Genomic DNA, 26,420 nt, shown 5'->3' on the forward strand with positions numbered 1-26,420 from the left:
ACAGTACGCTACTATGCAATCAAGTTGTTGCTGTTGTGCGTGGTCTCTCTGGGGGATTTTTGTTCCGGGAATGTAGTATGCTTAATTAAATATTTATCATACAGTAGCAGATGTATTACCTTTTAATATTAGATACAAGTGGGAATGTAAAATCTGCACCGCCTAAAAGTCTATGCATAAAATCCAAGACGCTTGGGAGTGCACATTAAAATGTCAAGTCCGAGATTTCTGAATGCCTATGAATGTCCACATAATGAACTATGTCATTTCATCTCTCCTAATCTCTCAAAAAAAGATTCAGAGCTGCGCTGCTGAATCTGTCGGGAGCCCCGTTCAGAATGTGCGCACGTTAGCTTACAAGTGGGCGTGCCTTCAGATCAGGAAGCAGGCCGCGCTTTACCCAATCAAATGTAGTGGGCGGGATTTACATCTGTGCGCTCGCTTCCCACTGGAAACAAACGGAAACTCATTTAACAATAGCGTCCTCGGAGCCGACAAAACCACGGAAAGTAACATTTTAACTTGTTCTTTCATCATAGAAACAAGTGGGCTTATAACCAAAACGATCCATGTTCTTTGGGAGAAATGGTGTTAGTGTTCCGTGGAGAAATATTGTTAGTGGGAATGAAAACATAGGCACACCACCCGAAGTGGAGGGCTGAGGGCATGTCCAAACTCCGGTTTCCAGTCAGCATAGGTCTAGTTACCCCCCCCCCCCCCCCCAGAGTCAAATGCAAAAGTGAAAAACGCTGGGGGCGCTGTTTTTCCTTTTTATTTGACGATGGGTTCCCAGATTGTACTGTAGCAGATGTATTACCTTTTAATATTAGATAAAAGCGGGAATGTAAAATCTGCACCGCCTAAAAGTCTATGCATAAAATCCAAGACACTGGGAGTGCACATTAAAATGTCAAGTCCGAGATTTCTGAATGCCTGTGAATGTCCACATAATGAACTTTGTCATTTCATCTCTCCAAAAAGTATAAATTCAGATCTAGTTAAAGACTTTAGCGAAATTGCCCCATCTTCTCAGTCCATGCACGGCTGTATTTCAGTCTGTGGAGCTCTAGGCTCCACAGACCTCTGTGTGTACACAAAACAATATGAAAGAGAATTCCCCTGTACTGTGGAAAAGTAAACACGCAGAGCAAATAGGGCTATTGCAAGTTTGCAGCTTTAACAGTACGTATTTAATTTAAAACATCCAATTCATAGCCTAAAACTCTTCTGTTTTTCAATTTGCAGAGGTAACTGGAGCTATGAAGATTACATTGTGTGTGTGTAATAAGGGTTAGGGGCTCGGTAAGAATGGTTGATTTGTGCCAGCCTCTGTTTGCCTTTCCCTGCTTTAAAAACCCATGTCTGCCCATTAGAGAAATGGTGGACTGAATCAGTCATAAGAGGAACGGATGGATGGATGGATGGTGAGTGTGGAGAAACAGATAAAAAAACTAAAAACAAAAAAAATGACACATTTAAAGTGGCCAGACAAAATTAGTGGATTACAGTATCCGGTGGGGAGAGGACTTGGATTCCCTATAAGACACAACAACCAATCTTACCACTTTAGGCCAAGGTAACAGAGAGCGCTGAGGGGGAGGGAAAAAAAGAGTGGAGAAAGGATTAGGGGACGGGGAGGTTTAAGAGAGGGAGGGAGAAACGTTTAAAGCGAACATTAATAGTTTTATAAGCATGCCGGTGATTCCTGACATGCTTTTAACACGGGCACTAGGATGACACATAATATTCAGGGTAATTACATGGTGTCATGGAAAGCTGTTAAAGCCCTGGCAGTGGGAAGTGACTGTACCACACTTTCCCATCTGACAGAGAGAGAGAGAGAGAGAGAGAGAGAGAGAGAGAGAGAGAGAGAGAGAGAGAGAGAGAGAGAGAGAGACTGCAGGGGCCAGATGCCCTCTGCTCACTCTCTCATATAAAGTATACAGTGACGTTACTACTACGACGTTACTATATACGTTACTATATATATATATATATATATATATATATATATATATATATATATATATATACACACACACACACACACACACACACACACACACACACACACACACACACACACTCACACTCACACTCACAGTAACATCATGTTAATGCATTCATGCTAATTATTTAACTAAGAGTATAAATTTACATTGAGGACTCTACTATGTACACTTGAATAAGCCATGAACACATTACCATATAATGTCAGCACATACACAATGTGTGTGTTCATATACAATGTATTCATTCACAACGTTATTCAGTGATGTGGCAAAGTCAAACAGAACAAAACAATGTGAATACAACATTAGAGCTGCTCTCTGTATATCTGGCAGGGACGCTGCAGTCTGCCCGCCACATGAAACGCAACGCAATGCAACACTGCATTGGTTATGGGGTGCTGTTTATAATGTTACCGTAAGTGAACTGCACTAATCCACCCTCAGATGGATAGTCGCATGTGCCATCAAAGTACAGAAGCAAAGAGAGAACACATGGATAAATGCATGTGTAAAGGCATGCACATGTGTGGGCATCAAGTGCAAAGTACAGTAGGTATTACTGTAGGTAGGCTACTATGCGATGAATGGTATCCACTAAATACAGGAAAATAAGTAAAACTCCATAATCCACCATCATGGGAATCATGTGTATGGGAGGGGTGAGAAGATTTGGAAGAGTGAGGGAGGTGCTGAGGTGTTTTAACAGATTTAAGAGCAGCTTCAGTGCGGGAGTGTGTCCTTATCTTGAGTATCATGGACGGCCGGACATAAGACTCAGCTAGTAAGAGAATATATAAATAAAATAAGACTAGTCCTCGCAGCTGTCCTCAGTTTGAATCCAACCCGAGGCACTTTACTGCATGTCATCCCCCTCTCTCTCCCACCTTTCCTGTCTCTCTGTGTACTGTATGTCTCAAATAAGCATAAAATGCCCAAAATACATCTTAAAAAAAGAAGCAAAACACCAAAAGTTCCCTGTAAGAGAGCGATGGAGACAACATCAATTTTATGTATTTTTTTCTGAATTTTGTATTTTTCCTTCCCCTGGTACATTTCACGCCTTGTTTACACCCATGATAAATTCAAAGTTTAAAAGGTAGGGGTAGGTACAGTTGCAGTTGCAGTTGCAGTGCGTTTTTGGAATGTGTCCTTATTTTCTGCTGAAGAGCAGGGTGACGAAAGCACTAGCTCAGTTTGAACCAAAGGGTTGGAAGAACCATGGAATGCCATGACCCCTTGACACCTTGCATGTATTTGTTATCCACATATGGATTATACAAATGTGTCTCTGTGATCAACTCTGTGATTCGAATCGGATATTTCTTTCCTTCAGAGAATTAAAAGTTTCACAACTTTCTCTGCCAATAAATACAAAACTATACCCTGCTGACCATGTGAACCAAACCATAATGACTTTCCCCGGGCCCCACCATTCAGTTCAGCTGACGAGATGCAATTGCCAGCGTGGGCACCAGGGGGTCCCTGACAGACATCACATCGGACGAGGACTGTGGCCATATTGAGTCATGCCCTTTGGCATCTGTAATGTCCCTGCCACGTTGCCAAGTGGCTGATGGAGCGGATCCTGGACCCCTGGAGTTGATGACCTCCCAATCCCTTGCAGCAGACTTCGAGCTCTTGGCCAGCGTCCGGGAGGTGTTCCAGGCCAATCGCCATGCAGGCCTCTGCCTGCCCCCCCCCCAGGGAAATGTCACCTCCTGCGGTGAAAGATGGTGTTCCAAAGCCACAGGTTAAGTGTTGAAGGGGTCACCATCGACCCAAGCTAGGTTGCTGCTGTTAAAAACTGGACGACACCCGAGAACAGGAGAGCTGCAAAGTTTCCATAGCCACTCTTTTGTCCAGGACAGTCTGCTGCAGACCCCAGTGGACCTCGTGTTCAGACCACCACCATGAGTTGGAACTAAGAGAGAGGTGGTGTTGGACAGTGGTGGACAGTAACAAAGTACATTTGGGTTCCTCGGAGAGCATCTATTCAATTATCCAGCGTTATCCATCGTGCCGACAGATTTTCATTGCAAATTTAAAATCTGTTGTGAGAGAAGGATATAAATAATTTCAGAGGTATGTGTTACTCTGTAATTGGCTGTCAAGACAAAAAGGCAAGACGTTAGTTGAAGTAGGAGAAATCCATGAATGTGATTACAATTACGTTAGACAGCAGATTTTTTTTTCATTTAAAGTTGGATGAAACATGCACGCACAGATTATTCCCTAATATACAGTATATACTTTTTCTTGAATGATCAATCAAACAAAGAGAGCAATTCAACCTTTGACTTGGGAAATAAATGTTTTTAGTGATTACGCTAGAGGGCGCCCTTCGCCAACCTATGATCCCTTGACTGCGAGAGAAGGCTAGAACCTTAAGTGACGTCATCCCAAAAATAGTCACTCCGTTGACTCCAATGTTATGAGATGTAGAAAAACACATCTAGCTCAGATTTCTTTTTTTTTTAATGAAAACGAGCCATTCAACTGCCGATAACAACAGAACGGACGATCGCGGTAAAAAAAAATTTGTTCCGGTGGATAGAAGAGGCCCCCCCTCCCCCCAGACAGCTTTTGTTTACATCCGTGTCCACATCGTGGCTTCCGTGGCGCTCCGTGGATCATCAAAATAAGGTAAGAACGCTGGCAGTGGCGGATTAATTAAATAATTAACTAGTCCATACCCGGTGAAGTGCGCAGGCGAAAGTAGTTGCAAACGTGGGGTTGGGATTTATACGGATGTGAAACGTGGAAAATGAACAAAGGAGACAACAAGGCAGTTGATGTGTTCCATAATAGATGCCTAAGAAGAATACTCCATACACATTGGCAAGATGACGTCAGTACTAAAGACCTGCTAGAAAGAGCTGAGATGAAGCCGCTGAGTGAGAAAGTGAAGCTGTGTAGATGATTGGACACATACTACGGCCGGACCACAACAACGACTGCAACATAGCAATGACATGGCATCAGAAGGGAAAAGAAGAAAAGGAAGACCAAAGACCACCTGGAGGCGTATACCGTTGAGAAAGAAAGAAAAGAAGCAGGATGGAAATCATGGTCTGAAGTGAGGACTGCAGCAGCTGACCGTGAAAAGTGGAAGTGCTTTGTGAAGGCCTTATGTGCCACAAGGCACAAAGTGGATAGATAACAGGTAATACAGGTAATAACTGTTTTATGCACCAGAGCTGCCTTTTTCAGGGTTCTTGTCTCTCCCTGTCCTTCAACCAAGTGTTTTATCTTTAGAGAATCACATCAAGAACCATTTTTCGGATTGTTTTGACTGGCCTCAATCAATATGACTAGGCACCAAAACAAGCATGAAGTGATTAATCGTTATTACCTACTTGACTGCTCCTCAACCAATTCCTCTCTGTTCAAGAAAACAAGCACTTTATTTTCCATATCTTTCTTTCACCTCTCTCCTTGTCAAAGCTGACCTTTAACATGTTCTAGTACATTAGTTACAAATGCATCATGTTATGACTTTGAGGACATTTATTTGCAGGTTACATACTTACATTCAACTATCCCTGGTCAGCTAATTCTTACTGTTTGCCACAGTATGTCCTCAGTGAGCAAAACTATACAAACTAAGACAAACTAATTGGTCAAGAATAAGCTCAGAATTTAAACAAACTGTTATGTGTCCAGATACAGTTTGTATTTGTATTTTAAGTTAAACAATGAAGTAATCTTATCTAGAGTAACCAATAAACAGATGAACAGTTGGTTTGCAGCAGCAGTTGGTGGAATTTTACTGGAACAAAAGGAACTGAATTTCAAACATTGAAAGAAATAAGACAAATGGGAGGTCAGCATATTATGTAGCTCACCCAAGAGCCATCCATTCAAAGCAAACAGTAATCTGAACACAACCTGTCTCTGATTCAAACTTTTGATGTTTTTTGCCCCCTTTCTCTTTTTTTCGGCCAAAATAGTCGACCTACAAGCTCACAACACGCCACATTGCGTTCTATCTTCAAAGAGATTTGATGCACTGACTTGCGCATGAGGGAGGTCAGATAAAGAGATCTGTGTCTTTGTTTTGGTTGAAGTAGTATCTATTCACACATGGATGTTTCAAAGTCACTTGTATGCGTTCTCAAGGTTTGTGTCTCTTATCGTATCTCAACCGAACACCAAAGGAGATTAGATGAAGACTTTTACACATTTTCACTGCATGTCATTTCACATAATCTGAGATGTTTTCTTCTTCTGTTGGATCAGTGTGCACTGACTGCACATCCTTTACCAGCAGCATCTCAGAGAGCTGGAGTGGAGCAGAGCAGGGCAGCTGTACTGTGGTGCCAGAGGAAAGTGAAAGTGATGTAGAGGAGGGAAAAGGCTCTTTAATGCATCCACCAGTTCTGTACCACATGTGTCCTCCTAATTTGGCACGCACGCACGCACGCACGCACGCACGCACGCACGCACGCACGCACGCACGCACGCACACACACACACACAGACAGACAGACAGAGTGCTACAATATACTGTAACTCACCCTATCGAGAGTGATAAACACAGGGGTGTCAAATGGGCACCGACGCGGACAGTGGGCGACACTAGTCCTTGCCTACCAATCAAATCTGTTTAAAGTGGAGAGTGAGCGGTTAAGGGTTAATCCCCCCCACACACACACACTCTAATCCTCAGACGCTAAAGAGCTTACCATGGATGGGTCATGGTTATGGATATTTAGAAATATCTATAGCTGCTCAGTGACCTATACACAACACAGGGCACCCAGAGAAAGGAGGATGTTGGCTGCTTGGAGAGAGGGAATGGCGGTGAGAGAGTGAGTGGTAAGAAGAAGAGCAGGGAGAGAGTGAGAGATAAAGGTATAGGAAAGGAGTGATGAGGGAATGGATAGAGCGGGAGATGGAGAAAAAAGCAAAGCCTGGTTGAATCTGACACATGGCGAGGGAGAGCGGAAGAGAGAGAGAGTGCTGCTGTAGACAGGACAGAATCCTGATACTGTGAGACAGTGCGAGGGAAAAGAAGAGAGAGAGAGAACGATAGAGACAGCTGAAAGCGATGCAGGCACGGAGCGACGCGGTGAGAAGCTGAGACAGCCAGACAGAGGCATGAAGACATGGAGGTTTATGGGGAAATAATGTGACACCTCGCGACACCCGTGGGCAACTGAACGACTACTACCATGGACCTGTTACACAGTATAACACCAACATGTGTGCTCCAGAGAGGATGACTGAAAGGCTCTGTATGCACACTGTACATGCCGTCATCTCTCTACCGCGCACGCACGCATGCACACACACACTGGCTGATTTGAACATTGTGCGTGTCTTCCTTGGCCTCACTGGCAGCATACACAAACCATTTTATGCTGATCCGTCCAGCGGTTTGTGAGATTAGCTCTGGTCTGCACACACACACACACGCACGCTTGCATGCACACACAGATTAACATGTGAAAAGGCAACAGAGATTCAACCACATACTAACTCAACAGGATGAAGGCATTTGTGTAGAAAGTGAAAAATGCTTGTATTCTTCTGAGACAGAGGGGCCTGTTCAGTTATAGCCACTGAATAGTGAGGTATCATCACCTATGTTTTAATCATTTGTTGAATAAGGAATATGAATTGGTACTAACAACCATCTCATCCATTTTCTGTATGTGAACCGTTTAGTCAATGCAGTGCCCTTTATGTACTGCTTGTGCACATGCTTTAACGGCACAAATTGAATTGACCCTTGCAGACATTTTTAACAAGTACTGTAAATAACAGAACCATTTTACATGAATAATAAAGTGTACCGTCAGAATGTAGCGTCCTTAAGCAAAACACAACCTGCACAGATTTGCAGCAGCTAGCGTTCAAGAACATAATTCATAAAAATTAAACGAGTTAAACTTTCTACTGATGCCAGGATAAATCCATTATTTAATATGTGACTTACTCTGCCATCGTGTTTAGTCAGATGTTGCTGAATAAGTATTTTGAGTTTGTAAGCACTGCAGGAACGGATACATTGTTAGTTTTTGATGATCCCTAGTAGATTATATATTACATTACATATTATTGCGAACGCAGCGGAAGGAGGCGCGCCGAAGGCGCGCCTCCGCGCAAGTGGAGCTTACTATGAAACCGTGCTCGGCTTGTGTGTGAATCTCTCTGTGTGCAGCCGCGCTCTCATTGGCTCGCGCCCCCATGTGACTCACGTGGGTGCACTGCCTGTAAGCAGCCGCCAGAGTGCGCCAGAGTGCGCCAGAGTGCAGGAATTCAGACAATGCTCTCATTAAAATGCACAACAGCCTGCCACATACACACACACACACACACACACACACACACACACACACACACACACACACACACACACACACACACACACACACACAATGTAAATGTTCTCTCCCCATCACGGTGAAATAACACGGATTACAAGTCCGTAAATACACAATATTTTCGAGCTGCGTTCGCTTCCAGCGCTCGCAAGTCTTACTTGTTTGTACTGTAGTCTAGATACTATTTTGAGTGTGGTTGAGGATAGGGGAGGTCATTGTTATGACAAAATGGAGAGGGAATGGTAGGTTACAGTTAATGTTAGGAGCGGAGGCATCATTTCAGAAGAAATAGAGGGTGTCAAACAAAATATATCACTTAAGCGCCATTTCCAAAGTAGTGAAAATAGTTGAACTACAAGCTTGCGACACCTTGTGATCTTGTAGATCCACTGTTTTTGCTGTTTTTGAATGCATGGTTATAAGAAAACATATCTATAACATGTGTCACATGTACGTAGATGGATGGGTGTGGATTGAGATTCTCTCAGCGTTGATCTGTTATCAGATTAATCTGAAAACCATTTTCAGAGGGGAAAATATGCATAAAAGAACTGAATTAGAGGTTAAACATGAACACTAGGGGGTGGCAATTGCTATCCCCTGAGACTCCAAATGGCGCCCCTGGTTAGGAGGAGTGATTTATAGAAAGTAAAAAAAGAGAGCTCTAATGGGCTCAGTAGCAGAGGACAGACAACGGCATGATTCTGGAATAAAGTTCTCTTCATTTTCCAGTGCTTTATAATTAGAAAGTCCACTCAGGCTGCTTGCCATGCATTACAGATATTCATGAAGTAGATATTGCCACACAGAAATAAGGAGACACTAGACAGAGCAGATGATAATCACGCTGTCATGACAGATGTTCTTTCTGTCTCTGTTGAGAGAGTGCGTGCACTGACTAGCTTGATGCAGAACAGGTGTGATGTCACACCCAGCTCAGAGTCTAATTAGTTTGACTCAGGTCAGGTGTGACTCCTTATACCAGCCAGCACCCACCCTACAAGAGCATTTTCAATAGCCTGCAATTTGTACCACGTTTTGAACAGTGCTTTCATTGGTTACTGTATGTATACCAGGAGTATAATAATCTACTATCTGCGTAATAGCTCAATCGGAATACATAACTTTAATATAGACACCTAAATTGGCCTAGCTATTTAAACTGTGATTAGAATACATTTCTGATCAAAAGAGGTGGTGTACACTTCATAACAATCAGTTCCCTAGTGATGTAAACCAATCTGTAGCAATTTGTGTGAGTGTGGAAAATCTGGAGTAGTAGTAGCAAAATGTGAGTTGTGAAGAAAAAAAATCTGGTTTGGTGGAAATGCTCAATATGGCACCCGATAGAAGATCGACTGAAAATGGGGAGTTGAGTCATGAAATCCAACAGGAAAACACATTTTGATCGTACGACCTATGGTTCAGGAGTTATTGATCAAAATGTAAAGTCCATCTCTGTGTGGACCAGTATATCGCCACCATGCGGCTGATTTGAACATTTTGCTTAAAGAGGTGGTGCCATGTTTTTGCACTTTTTCTGTTTTTCATGTGTCTATGAGGTTGATAGAACTTCATTAAGCCCCCCGGTGGTGTTTTTATGGTGTTTTATGTCTTCTCTGACTATTTGGAGTTTTTTCCTGGAGGCTGAAACCTTGAGGGTCAAATGTGCCAATAGAGAAACAGCGCAAAGCCCACACCCTCCCCCTCATTATCATAACACAACAGGTGTGGGCATGAGGAGGAGGAGGGACTAGGACAGGTGGGTGGTGCTAAGGTTGTGGAGGAGGTGCTAAGGTGAAAACCAGGTATACTTAATGCACTGGTGGGTGTGTCTACATAAAAACAACATTTTAACACTTACTGTACACTTTTTTTTTGTTGAAAAAAATCCTTACATAATAATAATAGCTTATGATCAGGTTTTAGGGTTGAAAAATATCATGGCACTCCATCTTGAAGTGTCTTCCTTGGCCTATACTGGTACTGGCAGCATACACAAACAATTTCATGCTGATCGGTCCAGCCTTGTGAGATTAGCTCTGGCCTGCACACATGCACGCACGCACACACGCACACGGACACGCACACGCACACACACAAACAAACACACACACACACACACACACACATAATCTACGCCCCAGGCCTTCTCAGGCGAAGATAATTATGTATTAGAGTCACAAATTGTGATTCCCCTTGTCTGCAGCACTCAGATAAAAACAACATTGGCTTATAAGAAATGTTGTTAGACTGCAAGACTTGAGGTCTCTAAAACTCTTGTAATGGAAGTGAATGGTTTCAGAAAACCCCATGTCATATATTAGTAATAAAAGTTTTATATCCACTAAAGTGTACTACAGTTAAATGATTTACACTATGGAACCTTGGGTGAGGTGGAACATTTTGTGACTCATCATGATTGAAGTTTGTTTCCCCCCCCCATTCCCTGAGTGCCCATCTGTGCCTCTTTCCGTGTGCTGGTCGCTCACATCATTGAGACTTTAACCCATTCAACCCAGGAACGCATCTCTGTCATTTTATATTTCTTTGGCTATTCAAAAATAGCAGATATACAAGCTCAAAGTGCTTTTATTTATTTTCATCGTGAAAATGTGTGCAAATCTTTGAACATATATATTTTTGTAACTCAAATCTTTGCTTCTGGGGGTCCCTGGAACAACCTATTTTACACATGTTCGCTTTAAAAAATATATATTCAAAGATTTGCACAAATTCTCACGATTTTTTCAAAAAATAGCAGATCTACAAACTCATAGCACAGCACTCGGTGCCACACTTTGAGCTTGTTTATCTTCTATTTTTGAATAGCCAAATAAATGTAAAATGTCAGAGATGCGTTCCCGGATTGAATGGGTTAATGGAGGGTACAAGTGGCTCATGGCGTGCGTGCGTGCACAATATAGGCATGTAGAGGTTAGGTTTAGGGGTTAGGGTTGGAGTTATGCCTGATTTGTTCTTATAGTCGTGCACCAGAAATAGCACATCTACAATCTCACAACGTTGTGAGCTTGTACATCTACTATTTTGGGTTTAGGGTCACGGTTCAAAATGGCATAAATATGTAAAAATGTCATAGAATTGCCGCCCTAAAATGTTGATGTCCTCAGAAGTATAGTAATTCAAACGTGGGTGTGCGTGTGTGTGTGTGTGTGTGTGTGTTTGTTTGTTTTGATAAGGGGGAACACCTGATCTCATGGCAGCCAGTCAGACAGTGTGCTTGTAGCTCTTGCTGCCTGACTGATTGAATAAGAGGATGAGGTTAAATGACAAAAACACACGCACGCACGCACGCCGCACGCACACACACACACACACACACACACACACACACACACACACACACACACACACACACACACACACACACACACACACACACACACACACACAGTCAAGCACAAGCTTACACCTACGGAGCGTTTGATTGAGTTATCATTTTACTCCATCATTGCTCAAAAAGTAGTCTTGAATCAGAGATTTGTTTTTTTTACTTACAAATTTATTGCAAATATAGAAATTGATCTTTTGTACAGAAATTGCAAGGAAGAAAAAACAAACAAACAACCAAAAAAAATAAAAACTTGAATGTCATCGTCAGCAAATGATAATTTCAGAAAGCAAGAAGCAAATTTTTGTATCCCTTCATCAAAACCCTTAGTTTGTCATTCCCCTTTGGTCTGTAAGCACGAGCGTGTGCAGGGCAGAAACCAAAGTGCCAGAGTCACGTTAGCTTTGAGTACACAGTGAAATGTACTGTACTCTTTTTAGTTAACAGGGATTTAACTGTGTAGAATACGACTGCAGGGCTTAAATAATTTGACCTACAAACACATTGGTGGTCACTGGTTACACCTTCACCTTTCATGGCAAATGACTTCACGTTTCACCTCCTTTACCTCAACACGCTTTTGTACCATATCATGAAATTGATATTCTAAATCATATCCGGGTCTGAAATGGAATTTAAATCACCCCAGTTATTGGCTGTTGGCATTTTGCAGATGGGGAGAAGGGATTTTAGGTAATTGGTTTTGGTGCACCTGAACATGACCAAGAAAGGGCAGATTGTTCATAATATTTTAACATGTTTTTGCAGTTGATATAAAACACATTTTGATTGGCAGGACGGTAGGTTCTGCCGCCAACAAAATCAACCAAAGTGAGAAGAAAGCTGCAGGACTGGTGGGAAAATAGGAAAAAGCTATGATAAAAATAATTTAATTAAGTTTAAGGGTGGGAAAATTTACTCAAAAAACAATTTACTTCAGCTTTCTCTTGAGTGCATTCTGTAGTATTTTCTGAGTTGAGTAGTCAGAGCATGTGTCAATTAAACTCTGAGAGAGTATAAATTGATTTTGGATCTATTCTGGACACTCAGGAGTTCAGGAGTTTTGCCTTGTAGTGACATTGTAGCCTAGAGCTGCCTTGTCTTCCAAAAAGCATGGAGTTCTGCATCATCTCTCCATGTAGTTGAGGGCCATTAGCTGAATAACTGTCTCAAAAAATTTTTTTTAATGGGGGCAAAATGTCACAGGTGTTGTTGACTGAGATCAACAGAGGATTTAAGTTCTATAGTATATCTGTTACCACACCCATTTCTGTGTGCATCATCTGTGAAGGGGGCAGGGACTACTCCCGCAGGGCAGGACATTGTAATTAGCTTGTCTCGTTAAGCACACCGCCCAGGTATCCAACGGATCTATTGCCACCGGACATTTCATTTCCTGGATGAGTTGAGAATGGCTCCTCTACTTGGCCTAACATCTGCAGATCACCATGCAGCATTGAGAAGCCACAGAGGTTCCACTCTGTGACAACATCAAGACCTATCGTCCTGGCTTTGGGAATACCACAGTATTGGATTGTGTATTTGGAATAGCAATAGAACCGCAACCCCTCGTATCTACTGTATGAGCACAAAGACTTTACCATTGATCAGAGTCATAGGCTAGTACTATGAAATGGACTCCATTTGCAATGGTTCCAGGGTGGAGTTGGGTTGAGTTTTGAGCTAGAGATGCTAATGCACTACTTCCCTATCTGACTACAGTGGCATTTTGCTCAATTAAAACATAACCACACAAAACACCAGCCTAAAATAGCATGGCATAGTTGAGAAGCTGCAGGGCAAACTCGGTCCAAAGGTTAACTTGTTTAATTTTCCCTCTATAATAGATACGGGACAGCTTCTTAAATTATTTGGCACAGGCTCCCCTACAGCAGATATATCTCAGTTAAAGAGGTAAGTATGCTTGCTGTAAACATAGCCATGACTTATGTGCTGTCAAAGCACAGGCACCAAGGCCATAACTAATGCAGCATTGGAGCTGGACCTTACCAATGTTGGCCGGATGCCAAAAGTAACAGAACACTTGCCCCTGTACTCCACTGGCCCTGCTTCATGTCCAAAGGGACTCCTTCAAAATCAATTTCTCATAATTATATTGTTATACAGGGATGTTCTACCTGAAGTCACATTAATTCAATTGATTCATAACATCACTTGATCTAAACAGCGGATGACATTTGCTGCGGCGCAACACAAATTGTTCAAATTTCTTGCTGGTTCTTTGATGTCAGGGGTTATCAGTTCCTTTTGTAGTCACGGTGGCATTGAAGCACGTAAAAGTTCCCATTGAATCAGGTTTGCCTTGCAGCACATGCTCTTGTGTGCTACATAGAAAGTTGCTCAACGGAGCAGACAGAGGACGTGTGGAAACGACGGCTTGGTTAACAGCTTAGTGTGGGATGAGGAGGAAGATGACGCTCCATCGATTCCTCAGCGACTAATAATTGATGGACCGGGATTAGACTGGGACCGCCGTGGGACCCTGCCGTCCCAATGCACAGCTTAACCTCTGATCTCTACGGGGATATGTGGTCCCCGGTCTTGCATGTGTGTGGATGTGTGCGTGCATGTGTGTGTGCGTGCGTGTGTGCAGTGTGTGGTTGTGTCACCTTCATGCACGCACCGCTGAGCACAGCATCATTGACATGCATTATGTCAGCACCCAGCTAAATTTATTGTGAGGGCTCTTGTTGAAGGAGATTGCCAGATAATACAGTTCACGGAGGCAGGGCCATACTCGACAGGAGAAGAGTCAACGGTGCATGCCTGATGTTGAATACTCATTGTAATGGAGAGAATATAGACTGAAGCTATTCTTAACTGATGGATGTAAACAACTGTCAGCTTTAAAGATTCACTGCACACAACTCCCACCGTAGCTAGGATAACTGCATTGTTAAGTGTATATTATACAGTAGCATGAACCAAATGAAAACCAACAGATCCAACTGTAAATATTAAACATTGCAGATAATACAAATGCCTAAAACCTAAAAACTTAGAAATGAAAGTTTCTTGACAAACACTGTTTTTCAGCCCACTTTTTTTCTTGTTATGTTTTCAATGTATGTCCACTCATTGTACACAACAATATATTTTTGTCTCTCAAAAAAAATACAGGGAATCATGCAAATATAACACATTTTTTTTACGTACTGTAATTTGCTATTTTAAGCTTTCTCTGTTCTTAAACCTTTATGACATATATCATTGCAAGTGCTAAAAGTCCCTCCCTGATTCCCCAAAAAACCAACCCCCCTCCAAGAAAAAAAAAGGAAATAAAGAAAAAAAAAGACAACCCAAAATAGAGAAACACAGACATATCAACAGATCAGGCTCAGTATAAAACATCCATAGAATTATTTTTTAACCCTATATTTGTAGTGTACAAAATTCACAGATATTTCAGAGATTCTTTTCAAATCCTTTGCCTTCTTTGGAAACCAAACCACAAAGAGATGGAGTTCACACAAACTGTGCAATGCTAAGTAAACATTATGTTTTGTAAAACAAAAAGTCGTTCTTGTAGATACCTGTTTTGGAACAGGCACAGTCTTTTCAAGTGCTCCTCTGCTCAACAAACACATGTAAATGAATCATTTGCGGTATACCCCGCTGTTCCTACGTCATAATAAATTCTTAATAAATTAAGTAAAACATTTATAATGGGCAACATAGTGCTACAGAGGATTGCAAAGCATTACATTGCTACTAAACAACCCCTGAGAAGAAAGTGAAAACAAACTAGAAGCACTCTTTAGATCCTATAGTCCCCCCCCCCCCTCTTTTTTTTTTTTTTTACATTAACCTCTTACATTACAAGCCGCAAATTACACTAGTGACTGGAAACTATGTAGAACATTAAACAAATAAATCTTTATTGCATAATGGCCTGTAATTGATGTTTTTTAGTAAAGTTTCAATGGACAGCCAGTTATTAAACAATAACTGGCTATTTCATCAACTGCATTTTGCTTGTGTATTACTTGGCACTTTCTATGTATTGTAGGCCTACTTAATCTAGCCTGTAATGTAAAGGTTTGCCTTGCCTCTACCACCAGAGAGAAGGTTCAGAAAAGGACAAATAAACCTAGCCAGAGGAATAATAAACAACAACTTTCATCTCAGCAGACTATACCACAAAAGCTGTTTGCAGGCTGTACCACAAAGGCTGACTGTTTGCTGACTTGGTTTAGCTCCTCAGAGGCAGACACTGCATTTCTTTTTTCTTTTTTTTTGTTTTGTTATCCATTTTATTGGCACAGTCGTCCAATTAGAGCGGCTGTGTTAGCGGAGAGCTTGTGAAGGCCGCCAGTGATAACGACTTATAGTTCCTGTTCACACAAAGGGCTTACAACTTCACCATCCAAAATGTTTAAAATATTGATGTGAGGGAAAAGTGGGTTTTCTTGCTTTAGGCGAATGAACCTGGGAACTGCAGTAGTGCTGTGAATACATAGCCTGGTTTATCCAACACAGTGACAGACACATTTGCATATTGTATCTCTGTGATATGTTTCTTTTTTTTGGGGAGAATAAATAATAAATCAATGTGAATGAATTACACAATCCTCTGAAAGTTTAAAATGGAACCAAAAACAACTCTTTACGGGTCCATTTCCACACACTCAGAGTTGAATATACACTCAGGGTTTTGTAGTGTAAGCTCCATTTTAGTTTTTCACCACCAACACACACAAATATCCAGTGGACCTGTGAGTGCTGAGTGCTGTATTGGCCGTATAAAGGCTATGCTATACTGCAGGGACAGGGATAAAGAGCTTACAGAACTGGAGAAAGAAAAGTTCCACAGAAAAGTAATCCACTTTCTGCAGCCCTGTAATATGACTGCGAACTGACACTGATTAATGTCACACAGCATTCTCGTCCCCCTCGCTCCCTCTCTCCCTCCCTCGCTCAAATTTTCATCCTACCTCTGTCACTCCCCAACTATGAACACCCCCCCAACCACGCACGCACACCTGCACACACACACACACACACACACACACACACACACACACACACACACACACACACACACACACACACACACACACACACACACACACACACACACACACATACACACACACACACACACACACACACACACACACACACACACACACACACACACACACACACACACACACACACGTGCATAGTATGGGGATTTCTTGAGCTGCTGTCTCGCTCGCCTTCTCTCTTTCATTCAATTCTTCTGTCACATCGGCAGCGCCTGCTCTCCTAAGGTAATCGTAACACTTCCTTTCTCCTATCCCTCGTCTCCTGTTCGATCTACCGCCCATCATCTCTGTTGCACTTGGTGTCTGCCCACCAGCTCTCTCTCTCTCTCTCTCTCTCTCTCTCTCTCTCTCTCTCTCTCTCTCTCTCTCTCTCTCTCTCTCTCTCTCTCGCTCTCTCTCTCTCTCTCACCCTTTGTCCTCGTTCGGTGTCTCTTCCCTATCAGAATCCCTTATCAAGTATATCACTCATCTCGTTTGTGTGTACCGAATAAGGGGTGAGTCATGATAATGGGAGATGATGAGCAGAGTTAGATCAGGCACGATTACGGCGGACGTGTCGCAAAACGTCATATAAGCACAGCATAAGTGTAGCGTCTCATAAGAGCCATGTCGCATAAGGGCCACAGCGCGTAAGGGCCACGTCGCATAAGGGCCACAACTCATAAGAGAATTGCCATAGTTGCCATTACAGTGAACAAGAGCATTTACATCAGCTGTTATCGCGCCATGCCGCGGCACACCGAGGTGTGGCTAGTGGAAGCACGCTGCTCTCTACTTACGTGACACGTTCGGTGTGATTGGGCCTCAAGGTGGTGATGTCTGCTAGTTGGTGCTGGTGCATAAACTTCTCTTCTCAGACACAAACTTTCAACCAATCAGGCCTTTTTTCAAAGCACATTTATATCTTGATTGGTCAAAACAGGCTTTTCATCTGCTCATGCATCACGACTTGTAAAAATAGCTTCAATGCCATGTGTTGTATGCTTGTAGATTGGCTATTTTTGCTATTTGTTTTAATAAGAGGTTGCATGCGGCAAAGGGGGAGATGCTGTCGTGGGACTGCAGCAATGTGGGTTTGGGATATATTTTGTTTTTTTACACAATCTTTTCATAATTCTCTAGCAAGTCTAGTACTGCAGTGTAGCCCATCATGGGGGCCAGCTTCATGATTACAAAAACAAACAAACAAAAACACATGATATACGTTATTGAGGAAGTCAGGGCAACACAAGGATTAGCACATGGCTGAGCAGCACCCGTGGTGTCTGAGGAGAAGTACGGGTGTGAGCGTCTAGGCGGGGTTTAGAGATAGGGGGGAAACCACAAGAGCCTTTCCCCTTTACAATAGGATTAAACATTAACAGCACATTAGGAAGCTTTCCCACGCAAGGCACTGGGCAAAGTATACAGTACAATCCTCAGTGTAAAACCATTAATCCTAGTATCCCTATTCCGGAGCGAACATTTGGTGAAAATAGCAGATCTACGTTTCGCAATGCAAAAAGATTTCGTGTAGAGGGAGAAATGGAGCGGCCCCACTCAGAGTTTAATTAACTATGGGTGGTTAGTCCTGCAAAAAGGTTGCATAGATGTTCGAGTGATGCTTCCTCTAGGGGCTTATAGTCCAACAGCAATACTGAATGGCACGTGAGGGCTTTGTGGGTTGTGTTCCATTTCTCTTTGCAATTTGCACTCTACTTACATTGTCATTTCTTGACTAGGTTTCATGCCATTGTGATATTGCACTTGTAAATCACTCTGGATTAGAGTATCTGCTAAATGCTTAAACTGTACATTTCCTATAGTCATATTAGTACTCTTTAATTTGCAACTAAGATTATGCAAAAGACTCGTTTCATATCGACGTGCTAATTTTCTGCTTGGATAACAAGCAGAAAACACTGCAACATGTAAGTCACGCACGTGTACTGCAAACCACTACAAGCAACACACTTGCCATAATCTGCATATCGTTGGCTTAAATGACCGCCTCGCCAACAACATTTTCCTAATGACAGTTCATGTTTGGTGGCCCTATCCTATACAACCAGTTAAATGTTTTTAACTGGTTTGTACTATGTAGTAAGTATTCAATGTATTTTGTGAACACTGAGTCAATGGGTTCCCATTTAGGTCACTTAGGGGTGATGTATCACACCTGCTGTGACTGTGGGGTGACAGACAATTGGGGTACATCATTATAAGGAAGAAAACCGGTGTGCATTTTCACATGACCTGAAGAAGATCCAAAACGGATCAAAACGTTGTCAGCTATAGCTAAAAACGTTTTTGTACCTGCTTTGGTGTGCGGGCTCTACTCTTTTTTTTAACTGAAGCCTCTTTAGCCCAGCACCCACCAGTCAGTCGATGTTCCCTATCCTACACAATGACAATTGATCAATGATCATAGCAGGTGGAATTCTGGAATCTTTCTATCATTCAGTTTCTCAAAAGCCCCAAAACGAGGCAGGATGTTTTGTCTTCAATGCCAACATTTACACCAGTCAAAGGGAGAAAGCAAAACACCTCCATCCATTTTACATGAGCAGAGATTCTACGGTTTATTTTGGTAGGGGAAATGCTGACCCTCTTCAACACTGCAGCTACAGCAACAAAGTTTTCCCCACTTTTGTTAACACTTGTATATCAAGACGTTTTGCCGAGGATAGGGGTGGTGGGTGGGGGTGGGGTGTTAATGCTTACAGCGTAGAATGCTTACCAAAAAAAAGAAAGAAAGTTACAAAAAAAAGTCACAGATTATCAACATTTGTTAATTTTGATCTAGTATAAACTAGTGCTTTAGAATAAAAAATAAAAAAGCTATACCCATTGGTCCCGTTGTACTGTAGGGCAGTAAACTTGAACTACTTGCTATAGCAATAATCAATAATAATGTAATAGCAGGCCTACTATGACCACTGCAGAGCACTCATCTTTTTTTTTTTTTACAAATCATTAGAAAAAAATGTAAATGCTCATACAGTATGTCCATTAAAATGCTTACAAATAGGGCCAGCATTTCCATAATTAGAGATGTTCCACAAACATGGTTGGCGGTATTGGTGAGCAGGAGAGCACTTGAACAAACATCAGTCTTTCTCCTCTTAATAATCCTTTGACTTGTTAATAAGCATAAAAACAGAGGGTGAAATTTCCAAATCAAGCATAAAAACATTAATGATATTCATGACTTTCTGTCACACTATATAATATCGATGGGTAGATATGCAAAAATGGCAGCGCAAACGGTTTTATGGGCCTTCATTTGGACAAATGAAAAGTCCAAAAGGCCTTTCATGAATTACCGACCTATTTCTCGGTGTGACACTCATCCACAATGTCTGTCTCTGTAAACTTATAATGGGAGTTCAGAATTTGCGGGGGCCAGACAAAGGTCCTTAGACATTGTGTTCCTGTAAAGTTCCAGCACAGAAATCCTGTCTCCCGAGGCAGTACACATTTCAGTCAGTCACAGTAAGCCACCGGCAGCAAGTTCCTTTGAAAACTTTTACTGGTCTTTCAAAAGACAGGAGATAAGTGGGAGTCTCACTTGTACATCCACAGGTCCTTTACTTTAGTTGTCACTTTGTTTCTCTTCATGTAGAACCAGCGGAAAGTTGTCTACATCCGGCACACCATTGTGAGTTTGTGGCCCTTCACCTGATGTTGTTCCTTCCTATTGTAAACAATGATGGCAGCACACTTGTCCCTCAAACACTCATACAGAGAGAGATGACAGCAGAAAGGGAGGAGACAGGAAACACCAAGATAAACTGAACCATTATACATCAGCACAACTGCAACCATTCATCCCACATCTAGTGCAAAAACACACATACGTGAATTCACTCAAATGACATTGGTCGAAAAGAAAGAAAGACTGGAGAAAGGCAAAACAGAACACTAAAATATGCAGAGCAGACCCAATTTCTGTCTAGTGGAGTGAAAAGGCAATCTCCAGCTTTTCTCACTGAATAAAAGGGAACAGGTGTTGGGCGATGAAGCTCCATAGAACAGCGTCGTGTTCAGTGCCCCAACCCTGCCAAAAACCTGGATCCCAATAGACCAGGGAGGGAGGGGAGAAAGGGGTGGTATTTGGGCTAAATGAAAATCCACAGCTGTGGCTGGCAGCGATTGAGAGAGTGAATAAGACAAATAAAGAGGGAGAGAAAAGGATACTGAAAGTCGACATTTCATTACACCTGCTATTTTCTCCCGGAATGCCACCGTGAATGCTAATGTGGCGATCACTTTACTGAACGGAGGGCAAAAATGCACTTTCACAGTTTCTCTTTGACTTTCACTCCTTACGGGTCGGTTGCCTCAGATGTAGTGTGTGTATGTTCATTTTGGAACAAACCTTAAAGGTTACCTTGCTGCTCAATGCTGCCAATCACATGGGCAATGTCACTCTACTTGAGGATTAGCTGGTAGCAAATAGACAATGCTATTAGATATGGGATGACGGTGACCTCCCACGAGAAGCAGGCTGCTCAAATGTTAAATCAGTGCATGGTGTGTAGATGAGCGGCATGTGTGGAGCTGAATACTAACCCCCATTTGTCATAGTTTTTCTATGCTGTCAATAATCCAATATTGTGGATTAGTTGCCCTCAAGGTTGTAGGTCAGACTGGGTGAATCAGCCAAAGGACAAAAACGCTGACATCCTCCAATTAAATGAGAATGCAAAGCAGATCTAATCAAATCAGAGCAGGCGTGCAATCCCCACTCTCTGTCCACCATGGCACAAGCCCGCAACACTCAAGCAGGAGAGCGGAAGTGCACGAACGTATGCTCCCGCGACAGTCTTTGTTAATTGACTAATTAAGTCGTGTATGATTGAAATAGACAACAATGGTATTAAACTCCCAAAATAGAATGTGTTGGTAGTAATTAAGTGTGTCCCTTCCCTCTCCGCCTCGTTCAATTTCAATATGAGGAAATGAAACAAGGTAATTTAGCTGGGAGAGGAGGTCAGGAATTCTCGTGAGTTGTGAGTAAAGCCAGGAGAAGTGGGTCGCCTCCACTTTCGTTCCATTTGATATCACGTCATATGTGTGCCGACCGCATATTGTGTTGGCAAAGACAAAACGATTTTGTGTGCTCACATCAAATGACGCAAATAGATTTCCTTGTGAACTACTTGTAAAACTGACTTGAAGGTAGGGCATCAGATAAGCAACCTCAGATTCTTTATTGTTGATTGAGATATTCACATTCTACGGCAAATCTAGACTATATATATATATATATATATATATATATATTCTTTATGAGAAAATGAGCAACTTATAACTTTATAATACTGTAGGTACTGTTATTTCACATTAGTCGAATCTGTTGCCCTGTCTTTAAGCCTGAGCTATACTTAGTTGCATGCATTTTTGAGATTGCAGATCTGCTATTTTTGGTGCAAAGCACAGATGAGTAACTAAGTATAACTTACACCTTATTTTCACGATGGCCCACAACATAGCTACCTCTGTTTGCTTTTTATCGCTTGCTTTCCCTCTGTCTTTCATGAAATTATCACTGTCTCACATGTGGGGCATGCGTTTTTTTGTGAGTTCAACACTGTGAGTTCGACACTGTGAGTTCAACTGTCACTGCTCTGCTCGCCTTTGGTAAAACAGCCCTATTGACAGTACACAGCAGACATCTTATTGGCTTAGCAAGGGGCAGAGCTGTGTATTTGACATATACTAAACTGATTCCATCTAAACACTGACCTTCATTATAACAGGCTAAATCTAACATAGTCAGGGATAACAGGATCACTACTATCAATCATAGCATCATTCATTTAAGATGTACAAATGTTTTGGACACTGGTATGAGACCAAAGTAATATTGGAGACTGTCCCCCTCTTTGGATTTCCCCTAATGGCATAGAGAACTGTGATGTCGCTACCTTCTATCCAACTTGATGATTATCTCATTCTGTTTTCATTTCTCTCTGCATTCTCTGTCTTGTGATGCGTGACAGATATACTATTGAAATGCAAATGGTCCAGTCGTGTGGAGGATTTTGGTGAGGGAGATAGTGGCTGCCCTTCACAGCTCTGATCATGAAATCAACGTGTTTTTTTCCATTTTCAATTAAGCTTGCAGACCCCACTCCAACCCCAATCTCCCTCCATCCATGCATAAGCACCCATTGCAGGTCGGCAAATTAATGCAGCACCTAAACATATAGGACACACACACACACACACACACACACACACACACACACACACACACACACACACACACACACACACACACACACACACACACACACACACACACACACACACACCATGAAGTTTATCCAAGTGTACCTCCTGTAATTCCCCATAAATTAAAACATGGCGGCACTGAGAAAGTCTAAATCATGACCTCACCCAGTTCAGTGTTAGCCACTGCTCACCTAACACTGAATGAAATGAATTTTTCACTGAAGTGTAAAATAAAACATCGGGATGGCTCTCATTACTTCAGCACGGTCCCACAGACCTGCCTCTGTTTACAATACTCTATACACCTAGCATGCCTAAATATCCAATGGCAAAAATTACACCTTCCTTTTTTCTCTCCAAGTTCTTTGAATGGTGCAAGCCAGCCAGTCAGGAACACGAGTATGGTAGCTCTGTTTCCCGCATTTCACACTTAACTCCTCTCTTACAGCTTCTGCTGTGCGGAAACACCTTTCCAGTAGTCGAGGATGTCGTGCAGGTCCTCGCCTTTGGCGAACTGCACCTTTTTGCGGAGGGCGTTCCCGGCCGTGACGTAACAGGACTCGTCGCGCTGGCCCTTGCGATACGGGCGGAAGCGCTCCCAGATGCGGAGCGAGCTCTCAGAGGAATACTCTGGGCTAGAGGAGTAACCCGAGTAGCTGGATTGCTGGCGGGCAGGCGAGAGCTGGGAATAGGAGGCTGCGTCCCTACGGGAGCGGGTCAGAGGCTTGAGGAAGGAAACCCTCTGGGCTGGGGAGCCCTGGTGGGAGCCCTCATAGTAGAGTGCTGGGACGGAGTGGCGGTGTTCCGAGCAGTGGTAGTCCTGCTGTCCTACCTCCAACTGCTGCTGCTGCTGCTGCTGATGGTGGTGATGTTGTTGCTGCTGGTTGTCCTGATGTTGGCCACCAACACCACCACTGTCGCAACCACCACCACCCCCTCCGCCACAACCCCCGCTCCCCACTAGAGGCAGCCTCTCCATGGGCTCCCCGCAGCCCACAGGGCTGGCCCGCTCTGGGTACTGCTGCTGCTGTTGATTGCAGGAATCTGGGCTCCTGGGTTCTGGGACGTCCATGCTATAAACCCTGGATGCTCCGCGGTCCCGGTCTCGGCCCATGGAGCCACAGGACGTGGTGCTAGGCTGTTTCTTGACTGAATTCATCACCACAGCTGCATCAGCACTCATGTGCCGTTGTATGGGACGGACAGCTGTCGCTGGAGGTGGGGGCCTATAAGGGGGACTGAGCACAAAGCCACCACCACTGATCCCTGGGCGCTCAGAGAGGGTGGTATTGAAGGCTGGGAGTGGAGGAGGTGGGGGAATCTTATTAATAGGAAGGACCTGGCAGGTCTCTGTCAAGCTCTGGGATTGAGGGATCATGCCACGGGTGAGGGAGGAGGTGCTGGTAGGGGGAGGTGAGGTGGGGGAGACGTTAGTGGAGGCGCCTGATGCAGCAACTGCTGCAGCATCCAGCTTGAGCGCATCAATGCAGTTGTTGATGATCTGGTTGACCTTGTCCACCTCCATGGCAATAGTGGAGATTTCCGATGCAGACCCTCGTCCGTCGTCATCCGAGTCTTCCCCGATATCTGTTCCGTCATCATCCCTCAAATCGTCCCCCCTCATCCCTCCATCCCCCATTCCCCCAGTCCTGACATCCATGTAGTTCCCTTTACCCAAAGCTTCTGAAAAAGCTGTTGCCATCTTCTCCACCTGTGGGATGGAGGAAAGTCTGGAGGAGCTGGTGTTGGCTGAATGGAGCATGCCTGAGCTAGAGGATGCGGACATAGGTAGCTTGCCTCCATGGTGGTGCTGGTACTGGTGGTGTTCCCTAGACTGCTCCTGGAGCTTGTGGACAGCTGACGGGTCATTTCCCACCGCAGCTGCCACCTCAGGCCCGTAGCGCATCTCCAAGATGGTTTTCTTGACACATATGGACTTCTGCTTCGCATCGTGCATCCGTTTCTTACGGAGGCAATAGTAGACCACGCCTAGGATGATAAGCATGCCAAACAGGCAGCCCACAATAGTCATTATGTAGTGGCTGGTGGTGGAAGGCGTGGGAAGCATGTCGTCTGGGTTCTGAGTTCGGGTGGCAAACTGGAGGCAGGTGTGGTTGTAACGTTGGGAGTTGCGGATGGATGCCACACAGAAGGTGTAGTTGGTATGGGGCTTGAGCTTGCTGAGGGTGATCATTTCCTTTTTGTTCTTCAGGTTCATGACGTCAGACACGTAGGTGTGGTTGTATTGGGTTAGAATGTACATCTTGCTGTAAGGCCTGGGAATCTGCACCAGGAGAGAGGCAGAGGACAGGGAGACATGGTGGAGCTTGATGCTGGGGATGAAGCTGTGCTCAGTGGATGACGACGAGGTGGTAGGCTGGTGGTAGGGCCCCACACCACCAAACATCTCTGGCCCCATTCCAGAAGGGCCATCCAGATCCGGTGGGAGTGAAGTCATTCCCGGAATCAACACTCCATCTCGGCAGACAGAGGATAGGATGTTCTTGGCATTCCGACCGGCATGCCCAGCAGCAATGGGACTCAGAAGGGGATAACCAAACATCTCCCTGGGGGTCTCACACTGGAGCCGGTCATAGGTGTGCGTAACGTTGTTGAAGGACTCCAACCAAGTTAGGAAGACATAAAGATCACACCCACAGTGGAATGGGTTTGCCGCCAGTTCGCATACCATCAGTCGATTGAGAACCGTGAAGGTGGTTGGGTCGATGCGGGCAAGCTTATTTGAGGACAAGTCAATGCTGTTGAGGCTCGGACACTCCCAGAATGCATTGGTGGAGATGACCTCGATGAGGTTGTGCTGGAGGAAGAGGCACTGCATGCGCCCCAAGCCTCTCATCATGCCCTCCGTCAGGTTGGTCAGCTTGTTGTAGCCCAACTGAAGAACCTGAAAGCAACAGGGAAACATCTTAAGAATTTTGTATCACTTGACCTGGTTTGGACAGAAATAAAAGCTAACTTGAGTGTAACATCTGAGGAAATGAATGAGATTTGCGCCCTTATCTGAGTTATTAGAAATATGCTCACAATCATGTGTATTGATTTAATCTATAACTCATTTACCATCACTCATATTGCAGTAATTCAGGTTGGCTATATTCATCATGTTTTCCTGCAGCACTTTTCCTAATGCAAGTGCACACTGTGATAAAAGCTTTACCACTCCAATGAAATGTGTAAATTACACTTGAGGCACAGTTAAACTAATGTTACAAGCATCATGTTTTATATTATTATGCATTATTAAAATATTTTACACTCTGGCCAAACCACATCACCTGTTAGACTCACAAGATTAGAAACTGAGGACAACCTTCAAGCGTTCATTGCTAAAATTGGGTGGGGAAAAATAGGGTAAAAAAAGAAAAACAAGAAAAAAAACCTGCATTGCAGAAGCAAAATCTCTAGGGTGCCCCTTCATAAAGGGACAGTGATA

The 26,420-nt window shown here is 43.4% G+C and overlaps 1 protein-coding gene across 1 annotated transcript in view; it reads right to left on the reverse strand.

The window, feature by feature from the left end:
* Positions 1-23,408: 23,408 nt before the first annotated feature.
* Positions 23,409-26,420, reverse strand: part of elfn2b (extracellular leucine-rich repeat and fibronectin type III domain containing 2b) — a gene marked incomplete at both ends in the record, with an annotated part of 59,077 nt that continues 56,065 nt past the window's right edge. The window contains one exon of the mRNA XM_080448270.1: positions 23,409-25,871. Coding sequence (XP_080304396.1) covers positions 23,409-25,871 — 2,463 coding nt within the window. The remainder of the gene's footprint in view (positions 25,872-26,420) is intronic.

Source organism: Gymnoscopelus braueri (genome assembly GCF_963280865.1).
Source record: "Gymnoscopelus braueri genome assembly, chromosome: 13".
NCBI lineage: Eukaryota > Metazoa > Chordata > Actinopteri > Myctophiformes > Myctophidae > Gymnoscopelus > Gymnoscopelus braueri.